The sequence below is a fragment of the Oryzias latipes genome, chromosome 20 (assembly GCF_053564925.1).
Source record: "Oryzias latipes strain Hd-rR chromosome 20, Olatipes_Hd-rR_3.1".
Lineage (NCBI taxonomy): Eukaryota > Metazoa > Chordata > Actinopteri > Beloniformes > Adrianichthyidae > Oryzias > Oryzias latipes.
In genome coordinates this window covers 25608153-25628078 of record NC_136256.1, presented here as the reverse complement: position 1 = coordinate 25628078, position 19926 = coordinate 25608153, and the positions used below count along the sequence as shown (strand labels likewise).

General features: G+C 43.9%; 2 protein-coding genes across 4 annotated transcripts; one reads left to right on the top strand and one right to left on the bottom strand.

Annotated features, from left to right (window-relative positions):
* The first annotated feature begins 824 nt into the window (after positions 1–824).
* On the top strand, positions 825–14434 carry si:ch73-173p19.1 (uncharacterized). 2 transcript variants are annotated; one of them, XM_023950053.2, is made up of 17 exons: positions 825–992; positions 1800–1906; positions 1999–2132; positions 2389–2546; positions 2640–2792; positions 2890–3340; positions 3860–3949; positions 5492–5582; positions 6675–6898; positions 6973–7215; positions 7303–7401; positions 10128–10321; positions 10406–10580; positions 10655–10811; positions 10899–11052; positions 13548–13659; positions 13742–14434. In XM_023950053.2, the coding sequence occupies exons 1-17, from the start codon at positions 972–974 to the stop codon at positions 13903–13905; spliced, it is 2727 nt and encodes a 908-aa protein (XP_023805821.1). In that variant the 5' UTR covers positions 825–971; the 3' UTR covers positions 13906–14434. The 2 variants fall into 2 exon arrangements, with proteins under 2 accessions (XP_023805821.1, XP_023805820.1); XM_023950052.2 differs by having other exon boundaries at positions 2386–2546.
* Positions 14433–19045, bottom strand: abcf2b (ATP-binding cassette, sub-family F (GCN20), member 2b). Of its 2 annotated transcripts, none has more exons than XM_011489041.4 (15): positions 18907–19045; positions 18044–18194; positions 17731–17943; positions 17276–17458; positions 16947–17118; positions 16781–16876; positions 16599–16701; positions 16330–16425; positions 15972–16091; positions 15798–15887; positions 15602–15712; positions 15459–15521; positions 15253–15381; positions 14978–15181; positions 14433–14902 (listed from the first exon to the last, which is right to left on the bottom strand). In XM_011489041.4, the coding sequence occupies exons 2-15, from the start codon at positions 18180–18182 to the stop codon at positions 14786–14788; spliced, it is 1836 nt and encodes a 611-aa protein (XP_011487343.1). In that variant the 5' UTR covers positions 18183–18194; positions 18907–19045; the 3' UTR covers positions 14433–14785. The 2 variants fall into 2 exon arrangements, with proteins under 2 accessions (XP_011487343.1, XP_078794558.1); XM_078938432.1 differs by lacking the exon at positions 18907–19045 and adding an exon at positions 18336–18483.
* Positions 19046–19926: the final 881 nt, after the last annotated feature.

The window sequence follows — 19926 nt, the reverse complement described above, 5'->3', positions numbered from 1 at the left end:
CATTCACTATCGCAATGAAAAAGATGTTGAAAAACTGTATTCCACCCCCAACAGCTTAACTTTCCTTAGCATTTGTAGCTGCTACCATTTCGTTTATACAGTTAATATTGAAATTAGTAATAACATTTTTCACTTTTTTCGTCTGTGTTTAATTTATTCATCTTATTTTACATTTAGGAAAGTGACTTAACTTACGGTCTAATCGATTCTCAGTCTCAAATTTTGTTCGTTGTTTTCATTATTTTACAGGGTAAGAGCAATATTTGACTTTTAGCATTAGCATATACATTTTAAAAGGAGTGTGAATAAAAATGAAGTACGTGCCTATGCAATTTAACAGAACAGGTGGGCAATGTGGTTACAGTTTATGTCACCGCAACATTGTGGTTTCATTTAGAGAAGAAGACTGCCCCCTGCTGGCAGTTTGCTGCAAATAAATGAGTTAAAGTACAAGACTTATTGACATTCAATAAAGTTCAACTTTCTTTTTTTTAAATAATTAAACGTCTCTGTTTGGTTCTTCGTTATTGCTATTTTTTCCTTTACTTTTTACTAGTTTTCTTTTTGTGTAAATAAAAAAAATGAAGATTGATGTTAAATGATCGTTGAAAGTACTTATTTTCTGTTATCTATTTAAATATTCTTATCAGGAATTGTTGTTACAATTGCTGTTTGTTTGGCTCTTTGGTGTTAAAAAAGAAAAAGAAAATCCCCCTTCACGCTGTTCTGAAAAAAATAAATTTAATTGGTTATTATACCTGTCAATCATCAAGGAGTGGGCGTGTGTTGTACTCTTCGTGTGCTGATTGGTTAATTTCCGTGTTGATGTTTTGTCTCCACAATCCATTACAAGAGAGGTCACGTAAACTAGCATAGCAGTCTGCTCTCTTAACAGAAACAAGCAGTAAACAAAGTTTATATTTTTTACGTGTTTCCCTCTGCTTTTTCTTCGGTTGTCTCGAGACAGCGACATGAGTTCTGCGGCCTCTTCGGTAAGATCCTTACAGCCTTCCGTGGGCGTCACGCGCTCCTAAAAGCACTATTAGCCAACACTTTGAGCTATAGCCTCAGCTAGCTAGCTCCTGTGCTAACGTTGATTGTAGACATCCTTTATTTGAAATGACAGCTTGTTGACGTCAACTTTTCATCACTTTTTGATTTAGTAATCATTTTAAACTCGCTCTTTCCCTACTTTAAACTAATCACTTACACCAACTAACCAATAAGAAAAAAAATCCGGTCTACATTCATTTATCTGGTTAAAACAATTTTATTTTGAACTAAATCTACGTCCATAACAGTTATAACACGAGACCTAATGTGTCCACGTGCATATTTATACCATGGAAGTGAAGAGAATGTAAAATGTTTAACATCTTCTGTGTTTCCACCTAATTGGAGGACAACAAATTGTTGATCGAATATTAATTTATAAAAAGCCTGGACATGTTATTTATGCTAATGTAAGAGAAAACATAGAAATTAAATGAAAAAAATAAATAAATATATTTTACATTTTTGCTTTATAAATGATTTTTTGAATGTTCTCTAGGAGTTAAACATAAAATATTAGTAATGTTGTGTCCAATAGTGTCACAAAAATGTGGGAAACTCATTTATTAGACTTCTTGGAAGGAAACAACTGAACAAGAAAAAGCTGAATATAACAAAGTACATTTATAGACCGTGCAGCTCTTGATTAAAAATGTTTTTTGTTGATGATTTAAAGAGGCTTTCCTGTGAGTTTCTGTCGAGTCTTTTGGGGTCACCTGGGGTGACAGGTTTTTTTGTTTCTGCAGACGATTGGGGAGTTGATTCTCACCCTCACTGAAATGGGCTTCACAGAAGAACAGATCCAGGCAGCTGTTCAGTCAGGGCATTTTTCTGTGACAGAGGCTGCTGAGTGGTGAGTAATCCAAAGGCTTTTCAGAAACTGAAGTGCCATGTTTCAATTAGTCTTGAATATATTTGCGAAAACCTTTCTTTTGTTGCCGATAGGCTCTTACAGGGTCATCATCCACGACACACGCTGGTCAAGCAATCCTCACAGCCAGCCGATTCAGCCTTTTCTGCTTTCAATCCTCCCAAAGATGTGGCGAGCGCCTCCGTTTCAGACACCCCTGATGATGAAGGTAATCCGTTATTATTTACAGTGATTCATTGCTATATAGTGCAATTTTGTATGTTTTTTTTTAAACAGCAGATTTTGTTCTGCAACCTGACTGGCTTTAGATCTCCTGTAGTGAAGAGTTTTACAGCCTATAATCCCACTTCGTGGATTCTACCGTATTATTAAAACATACTTCCTGTGATTAATGAACGACGACTGGATGCCAAATATGCTCACTAATCTCATCAGATTTGATTTATTTCTGTCCTAAACAGCAGGTCCCTCTTTGGTTCTGAAGCCACCACAGTCACGCAGCGAGTCCCCAGATCCACTTCCAATAGAGTCCCGGATCAAACAAGACAAGAGTGACTTTGAAGAGAAGGAAAGACTGCGTGTTGCTCAGAAAGCCAGAGCAGAAAGAAAACAGAAGAAACAGGTCAGTTCATACTAAAAACTCATAACCTGTCCTTTACGGTCGGGTCTCCAATCTTTTTTTTTTTTTTTTTTTTTTCTCGATCTCATCTGCTAGGAGCGGGATCTGGTGTTAAAAAGGATAGCTGAAGACCGCAGGAGCTTGCAAGAGAAAAATCATTCCAGTGCTGCTACCGAGGCGCCACCTTGTCAGGGGGAGAAACTTGAAAAAAGGATTCAGACAAATACAGATAGCAACTGCGTCCTCATGGTGAGGAAATGCTTGTTGCAGTTTAATTTGATGCAAATATAATCAATGATCAGTTTTTATACACCTGTGTTTTTGTTTGTTGTTGTTTTTCTTGAAGATTCGGTTGCCTTCTGGTGAGTCCATGCGTGAACACTTCCCAGCTGATGCCCCCCTAAAGAGCGTTGTGGAGCACATCACCGGACGTCACCCTTCCCTACCCTCCTTTTCTCTCCTTCAGGGTTTTCCCCGAAAACGCTTTGGGGAAGCGGAGCTTGCGTGCTCGCTGCGCTCCCTGGGGCTCACGCCTAACGCTGCTTTGTGCATTCAGACCAATCCTCCAGAGACGCTTCAGAGTTTGCCCGGTCCTGCAGAACCCCCAGCAGCAAGTCCCAGTGAGCCATCTCCGTGTGCCGGGCCTCCCGAACCTCAAATTCCTGAAAAAGTGGCGGCAGGACAGCAGGACCCTCCTTTACCACCACTTCTGCCTAACCATCTGTGGGAGGAGGCGGTAAACTATGCAGGAATGCCTCCGCCTGGACCGTCACAGTCTGGACCTTCTCATTTTTGGGGCAAGTACTTAACCCTGTAACTCTTGTGCTATCCTAGGCACTTTAACGTTGGGAGTTGGGTCATCTAGACCCACTAGACAGTGCGCTGAACCTTTTTTCTTTAATGATTTGTGATCTTCACTGGTGTCCAAGTATTACATGAAATCTTTCCACCTTTATCCACATTTGTCATGGTAGGGAGAACACGTCAAAGTAAGGGTGGGGTCATCTAAGATAGCACAAGCAGTTAAATCTCATCCATAATGCTGTAATAGAAGGTTACAGAACTCATCATATGCTGCAGAAGTTTCGGGGAATACGTTGGTAGTATTCTTTACGACCCCCTAACCTCAGACCAGTCACACGCACATACACACACACACACTCACACACTGAAGGAGGAGGGTTTGGGGAAGAGACAGAGGGAGCTAAAATTGTGTGCCTTGTCTAGGCTACCCCACCTTGGTGGGACACAGCCTTGGTAAATAAAATAAAAAAAATAAAAAAACTTGGACGTTGTGGTGTTCCTGATGTGTGCAGGTCGAGGACAGAGACTGACTCCAGGTAATCCAGAAGAGCCTGACATAGAAGATGAAGAGGAGCAAAATGAAGAGGAACAAGTACTTAATGGTACTTCTTATTTCCTTAGACCTCTTCTATCCTCCTGTTTCTGTTTCCAGTCTTTATTTTGCAGAAGTATTTTTGTTTTAAATTGCTCTGGTCAGTTACAGTCGACTAAGCCTAAAAAAGGATTTAAAAATGATAAATTAGACAAGTTTTCTGACATTTAGATTATTAATAATAACCCTCAGTAATCCGGAAACGTGAGCAAATTCTCCTTTCTCAAGTACATTAGGTATAGTGTTGCTTAGCTCAGGGGTCGGGAACCTATGGCACGCTCTTTTGATGGTCACATGTGGCTCGCAGACAAATCTTTAATTATACTTTTTTTACTCATTAGACCAGTCCTTCTCGTGCGCGATGCGATGCCAGAGGCGCGCAGTAGTAACGGTGCTTAGAAAGAGAAATCTGCGCCAGCGCCATCAGTTTACTGTTATCTATTATTTCACAGAGTTTGTACCAGCCGGAAACCTTTGAATTGACGTGCCTAAAAGTGCGCGCTCCCGTCTCTGAGAAAGAGCGCGCAGTTGCGGGGACGGGAGGTGTGAGGAAGAAAGCAGAGGGTGGGGGTGAGGTGTTGTGGGGACCGGCAGCAGGTGAATCGCGCAGGGATTGTAAAAACGTAAACCCCGCTGCCCGTCACTCACTGCAGCGTGTGAGTGTGTGTTTGGCTCCGTATCTGCATGTGAGCAGTCAGTCTCACATCTAAAGAACATTCAGACCTAAGATCACGTTTAAAGTCTCAACGCCTGCATGAAGCAGAAACTCACCACGTATCAACCGGACTAAACCATCAGCAAAACTACCACGAGAAATACTCATCATTTATTAGCAACAGAATAACAATGTTATTAAAAAGAATCCACAGACTTATTGTACTTTAAAAATGTTGAAATTAAATCAAATGCACACATTCATTTGTATATTTAGTTTTAAACATATTGTCGCGGACTGAGTTTAACTTGGCTGTTGGGCCGCGTTAAAAGTTCTGGAGTTCATTGAACGCATCAAGCAGAGATCTGATTGGCTCTCAGTTCTGTCGCTCAGCCTGTTGTTAGATTGGACCAATGGGGTTCAGCCATGGGCCGAATAAGGGAAATGGGAGGGCTGGAGCGGGAGGGGGGGGGGATATAAAGTTGGGAGAAGCGCTCTCGTCTCGGCGGGAGAGATTCAGGAGTTGCTGAATTAATTGTACGGCGTTCGTTGCGGTCTGCAGTAACCAGAATAAAGAACCTTAAAAGAGGTTAAGTCTCCGTGCCTCAGTGTGGGGAAGGGACACTACATTATTGTATGGCTCTTTCAAAATTACATTTAAAAATATGTGACGTTTATGGCTCTCTTGGCCAAAAAGGTTCCCGACCCCTGGCTTAGCTCCACTGCTGCGGCTTAGCCAATCCTATTCAGCCCTTTGGAATATGTGCTGCTTTTATTCTGAAGAGATTTTATCCTTGGAGAGAATCTCGTATCTGCAATCTAAAGTATTGCAGAGTGAGTGAATTTGAACTAGTGTTAAAACATTCGTCTGCTTGATTCTTGGGCTTTCTTTTTAAGGAATTCCCGGGCTGCCGTTATTTCCGGAGAACAGGATTCGGCCTGGATTTGAGCCACGGCATCACTGGCCTGAGCAAGGAAATCGACTCAGGTGAGAGTCCTGGCGGAAACCTCAGTTCGCATTGGCCAAAATTCATTTTCACTGATGAAGATGAGGCGGTGGGGACATTTTCGCTCAAACGCGCCGTAAGAAAAGCAAACATGAAATGTAGCTGATGTGAAAACAAACATTTAGATGATCTGGTTTGGCCTTAAATGAAATATTCTTAGTTAGGCATTACCTATTGAATTCTATGACTTCATGTTTACTATACAATTACTGGTATGAAGCCCATTGAGACGACTATTGTTGTAATAATGGGCTATATAAATAACATTAAAATTGAATGGTCTGAAAGTAACGCACACAAAGAATTCAAGTGACATGTTTGAACATTTTTCAGTGGGTCACATTGAAAATGTCAAAGATTTTTTACCTTTTTGTCGTTTGTTAATGTTACAACTAAGTTCGTCATTTTTGTGGGGTTTCTTTGTACTTTGAGTGTTTTTCTGATTGTTTTTTTAATGTATCTGCTGGAGTGGGAGGATGTCTGTCTTTCTTCTCCTCTTTATTTTTGGTCTTTGTATTTATTTATTTTATTATTTTATTTATTTTTAGTTTTCTTTTTTCTGCACATAAATCTCAGTTTACTTCCAGCCTGGGCCTCTGTGGGAGTTTTTGGGTCGTTGGGATGTTTGAGTTTAGGGCTGCACGATACGAGGAAAACTCGCGATATTGGTGATCAATATTACGATGACGATAAAACTTGCGATACATGAACAAACAGCAAAACATAATTTCGATTTCACTGCAACAGTTTAATTGAAATAGGAGTTAACCCTCGTCTACATAAAGGCCTCCATCTGATTGATCAAATGCATAAAGGGATTAGTTTGATTCCTTAAATACTTCAAGCTGCCATAACATTTGTTTTAACACATTAAAGGTCACCATTTATTGCAATTTTTGTCGTCTTTTGCGATATGGCACAGCTTGATTTTACATTCAATTTGCGATTTACCATGCTGGCCTACTTAAGTTGTTTTTTTTTTATCTTTATGTTACATCATTTTACTAGCCTTCAGATAAGGGTGTAACAGTTAAATATCCGATGAAAAATATCTGTCTTGTCCTCTGCTACAGAGATGCTCCAGAGGAGAACGCAGAGGACCCTGAGGATGGGACGGGCCCTGTGGCGCCCGTAGCGGCGGGTCTGGCCGCAGTGGAGCGACTTCAGAGAGCTGCACAGCAGGAGGACCACAGCTCCTCCCAGGGACAACCGTCTCCACCCAAGAGGCCCTTCAGGACACCGAACGTGCCATCCCTTTGTGCCTTGGCCACTCACGCGGCCGTCCACCTCATGACCGGTACCGTCTGAAAGTTCTGTCAAACGTCCCTGGAGCGTTTCCGGCGGCTCACCGCAGCCCTTGTCGTCTCTCAGCTCCTTGCATGCAGTACAGCAGCAGCCTGGCATGCTTGACCCCGGAGCTGGTGGAGCTTCTGCTCAACCACATGGCCCGGGAGAAGCTGCTCCGCCCGCGCACCCTGGAGCTGTTTTTCGGCTGCCCGCTACAGAAGTTTGTCCTAAACTGCTATCCTTATTCCACCAACGAGCTCCTGCGACAGTTGCGTGCTTTCACAGCCATAAAGTACCTGAGTCTGGTCAGCTCTCCCCTCATCACAGGTACTTTTCTGTCTGCTCCTCAATGATTCAAACTTCTCCCAAATGTTTTCTTCAAATGCTTTGATCTGGTAAATCATTTCTGCCCAGACTCAGGTTTGTCCATCCTCTCCAACCTCGTCAAACTCCAGTACCTCAACCTGGCCTCCTGCAGTAAACTGACGGACTCCTGCCTGCAGTACATCACAGGTCCGACTCCTGCTACACTTTACAGTACCACTCTGAGGAAAACTGTGTTTTGAACATTATTCTGATGGTGGAGGCGATATATTAACCCTTATGTGGTGTTTGGGTCTGTGGGACCCGTTTTCATTTTTTATCAAAAGAAAAATGATACAATTAATTAATTTTTCAAACTCAGACTCACTGGCCTTGGCTCATTTTCTGTGAAGAACATATATCAGAATACATTTTTAATGACCACACACCGTATACCCCCCCAACACATTTCTATTACATATAAGATGTTTGGGTCCACTGGACCCGGGGCTAATAGAAGTGTAGAAATTGATGTTTTATGTACGTACACTCTGTCCTCCACCTGTGTGTGTGTGTGTGTGTGTGTGTGTGTGTGTGTGTGTGTGTGTGTGTGTGTGTGTGTGTGTGTGTGTGTGTGTGTGTGTGTGTGTGTGTGTGTGTGTGTGTGTGTGTGTGTGTGTGTGTGTGTGTGTGTGTGTGTGTGTGTGGGTGTGGGTGTGGGTGTGGGTGTGGGTGTGGGTGTGTGTGTGTGGGTGGGTGGGTGGGTGGGGGTGTGTGTGTGTGGGTGGGTGGGTGGGTGGGTGGGACCAGTGAGAGAGTGGCAGAGAGAGAAGCATTCACTGTAAATGTGAGTTCTGTTTCTGCACCTGCGGTTCCCGCACATGGTTGCAACATTGTTAGAATAATTCAAGCATCAACTCTGTTTGCTCTCGTTCTCCCGCACATTTGACCATTTGACTTTCTTGCGGGAATCTTTAATATCTCGCTCTTCATTTGCTACAAATTGGAGGCGGGACACGTTAAATATAGCTTTGCCAGTGTGGTTTCTTATCACAACTGATCAAAATGGCCAAAAGACTTTCTGCGCAGAGGGCCCTGGAATTGATTTTAGAAGAGAGAGACGTTTTTGATGATAATGTAGAGGGAGACGATTCAGAAGAGGAGGTTTCAGAATTGGAGGATCACATTTCTGAAAATTCAGAGTCTGACAGTGTCTCTGAAGAAGATGATTAGATTGGGGCTGCCGTGGGGCAGCGGTAGGGCGGTCGACCCATGATTGTAAGATTGCAGGTTCAATTCCCGCCTTGCACGCCCATGAGTCGAAATGTCCTTGGGCAAGACACTGAACCCCACCTTGCCTCTGGTGGTAGGCGGGCGCCTGTGTTTGGCAGCAGAGCCGCCACCAGTGTCTGAATGTGTGAGTGAATGTGTGTGTGACTGGGTGAATGGGTCTGTGACTGTAAAGCGCTTTGTCCTTTTTGGAAGAAAGGCGCTATATAAATATACGCAATTTACCATTTACCATTTGATTGAGTATCAGCCAGTTCCAAAACGAAGCCATCAGCACCCAGCCACAGGACCAGGCCGTCAGCAGCAGGACCATGTGTTGTATTGGCTAGTGGCTAGAAGGCCATGTGTTCAATGGGGCTGATGTGTTGTCTTGACTAATAGGTTTACTCTGTGTTCAGCTTGTGTTGTGCACCTGAATGGGTTCAGTTTCTGTGTTCAAATAAATAAAAGTCAGTAGTTTTGAAAAACCCTTGCTTCACTTGAAAATTTGTTTCCACTCATATCTTGATTTTAATTGATTTTCTTTATCACGTTTTAAATAATAAGTTATGAATGTGATCTAACAAAGGTAAAGGGCAAATATTAACCAAATATACTGATTGTAAATGGATGAGGTAAACATCTGTCAAGTATTTTAACATCAAAGTGTTTGATTGTGAGGCATTAAAAACCACAACATGCAACGGGTCCACCAGACCCACGAACACTGGCTGAGTAACAACAATATGAACACCACACAAGGGTTAAACCAAATTACGCTTATTCTTTATTTCAATCGTTGTGACCCAGTTTGAACAAGCTCCCTGCTCCTCTCCATTCTGGTGCATCCACTCGTAGACGATGAAATCCATGAAGGTTTTTGTTGTCCACGTCTGAGCTGGGGTCTGGATCAAAACTAGCTGGATAGCTCCGATATTTCTCGCCGTTTTTGTCGCAGCAGCAATGGTACGCTACGGTCACGGCGCGTTCAAGCGACCACTTCCAACGAAAAGTCTATGTAAACGAGTCTATTCAAAGTCTACTCAAAACTTACGCGTCGCTACGTCCGTTGTTACGCCCGTTTTTGGGCTCCACGTACAAAACGTGCTGTTGAACCATTTGAACTTTAACCAATCCAGATTTGGTAGTGACGTTCCCTTTTTGATTAAAGAAAGGACCAACAGTTTGAAAATTGATCATGAAGGAGAATTTAAGAACTGCAGTATGTGCCTGGCTGAAATTATATATAAATTATATATTTTCACCTCTGCAACGTTTCACACCAAGTGTTAACTGCGAGGACATCTGCTGGTATCAGTCCAGTGTGAACGCTCATGACATGCCTGCTGTGTACGTAGCATTAGTTTGGAGGATGTGAGCTAGCAGGAGAGCATGTAAACAAAGGGCTCTCAGAAGCAAGGAGGGGAAGGGGGACAGGGTTGCAACTTGGGGGGAGGGGGGGGGGGGGTGAATCTCTACTGAATTCCTGTCGCTTTGCAGAAATTATGTCCTAGAAAAGATTTTGGTTAAAAACAGCATAATCCTAATTAAAAGACCACTTGGAATTCTTTGAAAACAGATCAGAAGATGATCGGAGTGGGACCTTAATCAACAGATCTGGGTAACCACTAAAACCCCTCTTGAATTGTTCCGTCTGTGTCCTCCAGGTTTGAAGAGTTTGTGTTTCCTGTCTCTGGATCAGACCAAAGTGACGGATGTTGGGATGGTTTCATACCTGCAGTCGGCTCCGTCCTGCCTCCAGCAGCTCAGCTTGAACCAGACGGCAGTGACTGAAGCCACGCTGGCGGCGTTGCCCGCCTGCGTCCCACAGCTGCGACTGCTCAGCATCAAGCATACGAAGGTAATTCAGACGGCTTGAGTTTTTTTTTTTTTTTGGAAGTTGTTTGTCGTCTTAAACTTGTGTTGCTGGTGTGTTTTTGTTTAGGTGAAAGATGTATCCGCGCTGGCGGAGATGTCCAGTCTCCAGACTCTCAGTGTGGATGGGACAGGAGTGACAGAGGAGACTCTGGAGAACCTCGCTGCCCATCCCGCTTTGTCTTCTCTAAGCTTAGGAGGAATCCCAGTTCAAGATGGAAATCGAACCCTTGAAATAGTCTCAGGTTCGTCAGTGGGAAGGATCTGAAAAAAGAAGCAGCAGCAGCAGGAAATAAAAGTGAGTCTTTTCTTACTTTAGGTCTGAAGCTGACTCATCTCACCCTCCCTGGACGCCATACTGTGACAGACGGCGGGCTGTCCTTCATTTCCAGGCTGTCTCTGCTGTGCGAGCTGGACTTGACGGACTACACCCACGTCACAGACCAGGGAGTCCGCCAGCTCTCCAGCTTGACTAGGTTGGTCCCTCGCGCCTCAGCGTTATTTCCACTGCTGCTCTCCTTTCACACGAGAACTAACCTGCGTTTTCCTCCCACTGTTTGTAGGTTGAAGAAGCTGTCACTTAGCAACACACAGGTGACAGACGTGGGTCTTCCCTCCCTGCTTGGCATGCAGGAGCTGCAGCAGCTCTGTTTGGATCGAACTGCGGTCACCAGCAGAGGAGTGGCCCAGCTCATCACGCAGCTGCCGCACCTTCAGGTCCGCCGAGATTTTATACCATAAATCTCATATAAATGTGCGGTTTTGTAAATATGCATCACTCAGGGATTGTGGAAACAGAACGAAGCTGGAGCCACAGTAGATACAGGGAGATAAAGTTCATGTGGATCGGTTCTGGTTGGTTTGGATTAGGTGAAAGTCTCTAATGGTGACACTCCAATACATCTTTGTCTTCTACCTGTAAGAACCGGCCCTAGAGTAATTCTGTTATTGATGGAGCTCCATATTAGGGTTGTGCCGATGGACGATATCATCGTCCATCGTGATGGGTGACTGACATCCCGATGGAGAGACCACCATCGTGATGCCACGCCCCCGCCACGTTGCGCGTCGACACCATAAGCCGCGGTTACATGTACAAAATATCCTGATGGGATCAATGGTCGGATTAGAATCCAACCGTGTAGATGGGCCCAGAAAAATGTTTTCAGAATATAAAAACGTTCACTAAGGTCACAATTTCGGTCGGAATAAATCATTCGCACATGCGCAGTATTCGCACATGCGCAGTTTGAAAACCGGAAGGGGATACAACTTCCGCCGAGCGGCTTTTTTTCCAAACTTTATTGAATGTAACAATTCAATACAAAACCATAACAGCACCGAGCGGCTATACATGTCAGCTCGGTAAAATACGAGATGATCTTCGTGCTTTTAATAATGTTACGGTTATTATCAAACACCTGTTCGCTCATCATTTGAATTTTAATCCGTGTGGTCAGTGCTTTTTCTGAACGGAGCCAGGATTAGCAGTATGCTAACACGGGCTAACAACATTAGCTTTGGGTGACGCTGCTTGCTGGCTGCACGTAAACATGTAAGAATAACATCAGCCTTTATATAGTCGGGACACGACTGGAAACACAAATCCGCGTGATTGTTTGAATGTTTTCTAAGGACTGAGCGACATTTCTGCTTTGAAGCTCAAACCGCTGTGTGTGCTGACGATCCGAGCTGTGCTCCGACACACGTTTAGACCCGGTTCTGAGTTCGGTTGCTTGTACCCCTAGAGCTGCGGGACGGATCGCAGTCTTAAATCTCCCACACATACCGCTCATGTACCCCCCCCCCCCCCCTTCCCATCAAACGCAAAGCTTTAAGTCCGCGTGGACCGGTCCGCCGGTCCACTTCACTAATTAAGTGCGGGAGCGACTACACTTCTTTTCTATCTTGCTTGTTACTTTTTCTGTTAAAGTCACTTCCCTCCGTTTATACTGGATAATCGCGGATTAACCATTAGTTGGGAAATAAAATGAAAAAAGCAAAATAACGAATAGCAGTTATATAAGAACGAAAAATGTAAAAATACCCCCCCCCCCCCCCCCCCCCGACGATGTCATCGTCCATCCCGATGGTTGACGGCAAACATCGTCAACGGCCAAATTAGGGGACATCGCCCAACCCTACTCCATATCATTAACATTTCAAGTGCTTTAACTCCTAGTGATGGGCAAATGAGGCCTCGTGAAGCGTTTCAGAGCTTCAAAACAAATTTCAAATGAGTCAGTTTGAAATGGAAAAAGCCTAAAACAAAATTAAAACTATGAAATAATTCCACAAGCCTAATTATTAAAACATCAAACGCAGGTTGGCGGGGAAAACGTGAGAACAGCTGGAAGCTGGGCGCGTATTCGGGTCAGAGAAGAAGAAAAAAAATTCTACCCTGTTAAACTCGCCGCTGGATTGATTTCGCACCCTAATGACAAATGTATCAGAGAAGATCCGGTGATTTTTCAAAACAAAAATGTTTTTCAAAATAAAAGATAGCTTAGATGATAAAAACTAGCTAGAACACGCCAAATTGACGCAAAACTCGCCCAAAGCAAGTTTTCTCTGCAATATAATCAAAAATCACTGCCAGTGGCTGCATCGGTCACATGACTTTGCCTGGAGCGATACGCGCACAGACACGGGGTTTCACTTTATGAGCTCGACACGTGGCCGCCCTCTTGAATTAAAGTAAATAAAACCCCTTCAGGCCCAGCTACAAATTTACACTCATCCTGGGATTTATCGCCTCTTTACCTCTTGAGCATCATTGGGAAGCTACTTGGGGAAAAAAATGTTGGGTGTTTATGGAAAATTTGACTCTGTACAAAACAATATAAGATACGATATGAGCATATTAGTATTTGTAGTCAGCAAAAAACATCCGTTGCTGTAGAAATCCAAACATGTTCTTTTGCAAATTCTTCCAAATATTCTATGCGTCCTTTCGACATCCAGGCCATCAAAAAATAAAATGGTCTCCATGGAGATAAAACCCTAGCTTCTTATTTTTGAATATTTTGACACGACACAAAGACCATAAACTGTCAAAAAAAACTTTTTTTCCTGCAATAATTTCAGAAAATTTAGATCAAATATGTTAAATATTCATGTTAAATTTTAAGCGACTGATGGGATGAGTGAGGTCAGTTTCCTGAGGATTCATAACAGTGGAAGTCATTTCAGCGTAGTGTTCTCTTTCTTAGGTGTTGGGTCTAGCGAGCACACAGGTGGGCGACACAGTGGTGAGGAAAGGTCTGATCCTCTGTCAGCAGCTCGTCAAACTCAACCTCAGCCGCACCAGAATCACAGACCACGGTAAGCCTTGAACTAGTCCTTAATCTGCTCGTTTATAAGCAGCCTTTCATCCAAACTAACCCGCCACGTTTGCCCTCCCCAGGTCTGAAACACCTGAAACGCATGCACCTGTCTCAGGTAAACCTGGACGGCACCGGCGTGAGCGGGACGGGCGTCGCCAGCCTGCTGTCTCTGACCAACATTGGCAGCGTTCGGGCCAGCAACACTCGCACCATCCCGCCAGACGAAGTCTCCGACGAGGACTGAGCGGCCGGAACGCGTTGCTGCTCCGCCGACAATCACGCATGGCAAGATTGGAGCGTAAACCGGAGCCTTTTACTCTAGTCGGATCCCGTTTTGGGTTAGCTTAGGGACGTCGTACTCACTCGCATAGAATGCAGCCTCTTCCGCCTGATGAATTTCTCTGCGATGGTTTGGAGCGAAGCGCTGAAATAGCTGGTGCATGTAGATTGTAAGGCATGGATTTGCAGAGTGGTTGCTAGAAATATGCTTTTTAATGTGAGCAGGAGGGAAAGTAAGGCAGTCCTCAGGTTCTAAAGGCAGTTGAAGGTTCTTGTCTGTCATAACGTCTCCTGTATTTAGGTTCTGGTTTTCTTTGGCCTCATGCCTCTCTCCATCCTAGTTTTGGATTTTCTATTCATTCTGATCCGTTTTACTTCACTTGTAATGTGAAAACAAAACCCAAAGATTCATCATCCAATCACATTTTCTGAATTTCTTAAAGGTTATTTTCTCCTTTTCATGCAAACAGTCAAATTAAAGTCTTAAGAATCTTTTTCTGTTCTGTTTATTCAGACATTTTTATTGCATTACATTGTTAAATAAGGCAGACCTGTTTTCTTGAATACGCAAAAGTTTGTTTTTAAATAGGACCTAAAAGCTGCTGTATACATGATGGGCCAAAAAAAAATGTCTTAGGACAACACAAGGGAATGCATTCAAAAATAAAGATGCTCCAGGAGAATCAGCCAATCAGAGAGCAGGATAGACCGAATGTCAAACTGAGAATACAGAACACGTACTAGAGACAAGTCCATGAAGATGCATAAGACTGTTTCTGTTGGAGTTGGGCGTTTACCGCTCGTCCTCTGACGGCGTGTCCAGGAGAAGAGTCGGGAGTGATGCGTCAGATATCATGCGCCTGTTTTTCAATCTTTGATTTCAAATGCTCCTTGTATGCCAAGATGTCCCTGTTCCACTTGGTGATGGTTTGTTTTTCACACACCCAGATCTCCTGAGCCACCTGGAAGCAAACATGCGGGGGGTCAAATGTAAATCTTAAAAACAGAACTTGTAAACATCCGGACCGCCCGCATACCTGCTGAATCAGCCTGAAGTCGTGGCTAACGAGCATCATACCACCTTCAAACTCGTTGATGGCGTCTGCCAGAGCGTCGATGGTCTCGATGTCCAGGTGATTGGTGGGTTCGTCGAGGAACAGCATGTGGGGGTTCTGCCACGCCAGCCAGGCAAAACAAACGCGACACTTCTGACCGTCCGACAGGTTCCGGATGGGGCTGACCTGGAAGCCGTACGTTCACCTTCAGTGCGCTGGAACAGCTGACGAGAATCCCCGATGGGTTTCTACCGTACCTGTTGTTTCCCCGTGAGACCATATCGGCCGATGATCTTCCTCATCTCCTCCTTCTCTTTGATCTCAGGGTAACACTTCATCATGTACTCCAGTGGAGACAGGTCGAGCTCCAGCTGCTCCGTAAGATGCTGAAGAAACAGAGCCGTAGTTCCAAGTTCATGTTTACACAGCAGTGCCAAGTTCCACGGACTAAACCGGGTTTTACCTGGTGATATCTGCCGATCTTGACGTGAGAATGTTTGCGGATCATGCCGTCAGTCGGGAGCAGCTACAAAACACAAAAACCTTCAGTCCAGTGATCGTATTTTCACGCGGGAGCAGAAAAACGCTCGCCTCCAGAGAACCGACCTCCCCCATAAGCAGCTTGAGTAACGTGGATTTGCCCGCTCCGTTGGGCCCCACCAGAGCCACCCGGGTGTCCAAGTCGATACCGAACTCCAGGTTTTTGTAAATGTGCGGCTGCAGAAACAAGCCAGATGTCAGTTCTCTTTTTTTTCCCCTGTTCATCCAGGTGCATGCATGGAGGGGCTGCGTTTCTACTCACCGTGTTGTCACTGTACTTAAAGCTCACGTTCTGAACCATGATAACGGGGGGAGGAATCTTCCCACAGGGAGGAAAATAAAATGACAGAGTCTGGAAGAAAAAAACCCAAACAGGTAAACGTGACACACACCACATGTGATCAACCAGCAGCTTTTAGCAGTGAGAACGCCGCACCTTGTCATTCACAACTTTCTCAGTCAAACCCGACGCCACCATCTTCTGCAGCGTCTTCTCTTTGCTCTGAGCCTGGCGGGCCAACTTTGCAGAACCGTGACCAAAGCGGGCGATGTAGTTCTGGAAGGAGCACAGCGATGTAGAGGCTAAACAACCCTCTATTGTAACCGACGACAACAGAGTTTGTATATAAACAGATTTTGACACTCGGAGAAACATTTTTTCTATCATTTCACTTTTTTTTTTCTTACTTTGTTTGAAGTATCTGCAGAATCAAAACCCATCTAGGAATAATCACCCCAGGACAAGTCATAACTTATGTAACGGCCCAAACCTCTTCACATCTCCATCCATTTACCTTCATGTGTGCTATCTGGTCCTGCTCCCAGTTGAAGCGCTTCATTTGGTTCTCCTCCAGCTCCTCTCTGGTCTTCACATACTGGTCATAGTTACCCTAACAAATATAGAAATGCAAGGTCATCCGTCAGCTCGGATCAAATTAGTGCCCACTCCAACCTCCATATTTAGCGGCATGAAGCCGCATGCGGCTCCGTTCATTCAGGATCATTTTTACGGCAAGTCACCCTACCGCCAAACATCTCAGCTTGGCGAAAACTCCGTTCTCACCGTGTAGTATTTCAGTTTCCTTTGATGCAGGTGGATGATGTTGGTGCACACGCCATTCAGGAAGTCTTGCGAGTGTGAAATGAGCACAAGGATTCGCTTGAACCTTAGAAGCGAGATCAGGGGCATAAATAAGTGCAGTGTGACGGCTCCAGACAAAACAATTTTTGGTGGTGTGAACGTACGACTTGAGCTCCTCCTCCAGCCACACACAGGCGTCCAGGTCCAGGTGGTTGGTCGGTTCATCCAGCAGCAGCATGAATGGTTTGATGAAAAGAGCTCTGCAAGGAGAAGGTTCAGGGAATCATGATAATGAAGGATGTTGACCTAGGCCACACATCCGACCTTTACCTGGCCAAAGCAACCCGCATTCTCCAGCCTCCACTGAAGTCCCGTAGTTTCTTTTGCTGCATAGCAGGACTGAAACCCAAACCGTGGAGGATCCGGGAAGCTCTCATCTGTGCTTTGTCTGCGTCCAGCTCCTCTAGACGCTCATACAGCTCCATCAGCTTCTCACACTCAGCTGTGAGCAGAAAAGACTCAAATCACTGCAATCTGTGGGGTTTGGGTCCTTCAGATATCAAACTACACTGAAGCCAACATATTAAGGGTTTCCAAAAATGGCCAAATATAAACTTTTTTTTGCATATTCTGCTTAATCTAATCTAAATAAAACGTACAGTCCTCGTGGGCCAGCCTCTCCGCCTCCTTCTCCAGCATGATCCTCTGCTCATCCACCTCCATGACACACTGTAGAGCCGTCTTGTCGCTGGGGGCCATTTCCCGGGTTAAGTGGTAAATATCTATGTGCTCTGGTATGGGAACTTCACGGTGTCCAATGGCTGACAACAACATGGATTTCCCTGAGAGAAAAACGTCCAGAAACGCATTAGTTTGACTCGATCGAGTTTAATTAATTGTACATTAACTAAACATCATCCTTTAAGTTAACACTCAAAGACCCTTTCATGAGGCCAAAATAAAAAGTTAATCGCACATTATTTCACAGCCAAAATGATCCCATCAGACCATAGTAAAGGCACACTTCCTCCTGCTCCTCTTGAACCACAGTCGAGGAGTTTGTGGAGTTAAAACAAGTGTAGGTCTAAAATGAAAACCAAAAATACTCCAGTACCTGTGCCGTTGAGGCCAATGAGACCATACCGCCTGCCCGAGTTGAGCTCCAAGCTGGTGTCGGACAGGAGCTCCTGACCGTGGAAGGTGAGCGACAGGCTGCTGATGTGGACATCAGTGCTGTTGGGGTGGGAGGCAAGAACTCCAGTCACTGCTCTGGCTTCAGTCTTCCGAAGCTCAAACTCATCCAGCTCTTTGGTCAAGTTGGCAACCCCTTGAAAGCAAACGGAGGAGCCAAGCGCACAGTTAGATTCCGGCGCCTGGGGCCACATTTTTTATTTTATTTTTTAAAGCATGACGACTGCTGTTCCTACCATTGCTGTCCGCTCCGTTCTCCTGAGGCTCGGCCTGGTCATTCTCCTCGTTCGCGTCTTCGGGTTTTTTGGAGCGCTGGCGGGCTTTGGCGGCCTCCTTCTTCTTCGCTGCTTTCTTTTTAGCCAGATCTGACGGCATGGTTGCGCAAAGCTACGCCGGACAACACAATAGATTACTAGAAAAATCATTTTCACATATAATAACATCAACAAAATACATTGAAGCCCGGTATAACAAACCCATAACAGTTCTTGTAAATATGAATCAGAGCAAAGATGACTAATAGCTTACATAAGGAAACTGCTACGACGACGAGCACGCTACTGCTCGCTAAAATGCCGGTAAACCAACGCGAGTGTTGCGCGTTGTTGTTCATTTAAACATTACCCTGTCGCGAACGACAATTGTGCCCCCAAAAATAACGGCACCCAAACTAACAATTACGGAATTCGATTTATACAAATTTCAATCTAGTGTTCGTAAAAATTTTCCATAATGTGACGCGTGATTAGCCGAGTTAGCTAGTAGCAAAAACCGCTAACGGTACCGGTGTGCTAAACCCAAAAGAATAGAATTGAAAATGGACAAATTCCAACAAAATATCTCGAGAGCAACATTGGGCCATAGATTTAGAGTTTTAGAAATAAGGATAAGCTATAAACTCTTCAAATAAACGAACACCATAACCGCCGGCCTTCCGGCTAAGCTAAATACTAGACGGATAGGCCTGATGATGGCTTTCAGCAAAAGGCCCGGTTTGCTACGAAAACGTCCAAAACCGGTGGGTTCCTCACCACTATCAGTTTAACGACTAAAATCAGAAATAAAATATTTAATAAGTAATCGCTGACAAAGATCTTACTTAGAACGTGACTAGGAGCCTCCAGAGCACACCAAGTACTCGTGCACTTTTTGCCGGGTGGACGGAGCCCCAGCAGACCGCCAGACAGCCCATATATGGTAATGTAGGCGGTGTCGGCCAAAGTCTGATTTAAAAGGGGCGGTGACGCTCCAAATATGGTAAAAGGGGCGGTGTCGGCGCAAATATGAGTTGATATGGGCGGTAACACTCCTTGTATGGGCAAGGAAAAAAGCCCTGCTTTGGTCTTAGGGACCGAAAGACTGGAAAAAACTGGAAACTAATAATGATATAGAATTAAAAGAACAGAACAAGATTAATTTAGGTCAGTTGCAAGATACTGACATTCATCACATGTTGGTTTGCATTCTATTAATATTGTTTCAAAATAGACTTCCATTCATAGAAGAATCCACAACATCTTGAGAAAATTGCCCATGAATTTCTGCTTCTTCAAGTTTTTTAGGAACTAATGCAAAGGCAGCCATTAAAAACTAAATCCAATTCCTTGCCAAAATTAATTTTCAATTAAGAAACCTTTCTTTTCCACTTCAGACTACTGATGTTAACGAAAACCCAACAACCATGCAACATTTTTCAATTTATTTTGAGTGGTAATTGACTCATGGCATTAATGTATGCCATTCTCGTCAGCATTTATGTTAAATGAAAACCAAAAAAGAAATAAATTTTAAAGAATTTAGTGGTAAAATTAAGAGAAAATGTCTCAATTTAAAAACACAAAGTCATAACATTAGGAGAAAAAAATTTACTAGACTAAAGTCAGAAAAAAAGGAATTGTACTTTTTTGAGAATAAACTTGTAACATTTTGAGGAAAAAAATAAAAATATTTATGAGAATTAACTCGTAGAATTATGAGTAAGAGTCAATCTTTTACGATAATAAACCAGCTTAAGTTTCAACTGCTGTACTTTGACTAATGTTGGGTTAAAATTATTTTACAACTTTCTTCTAAATATTTACATTTTCTTCCTTATAATATTGCGACTTTATTCTTGTAA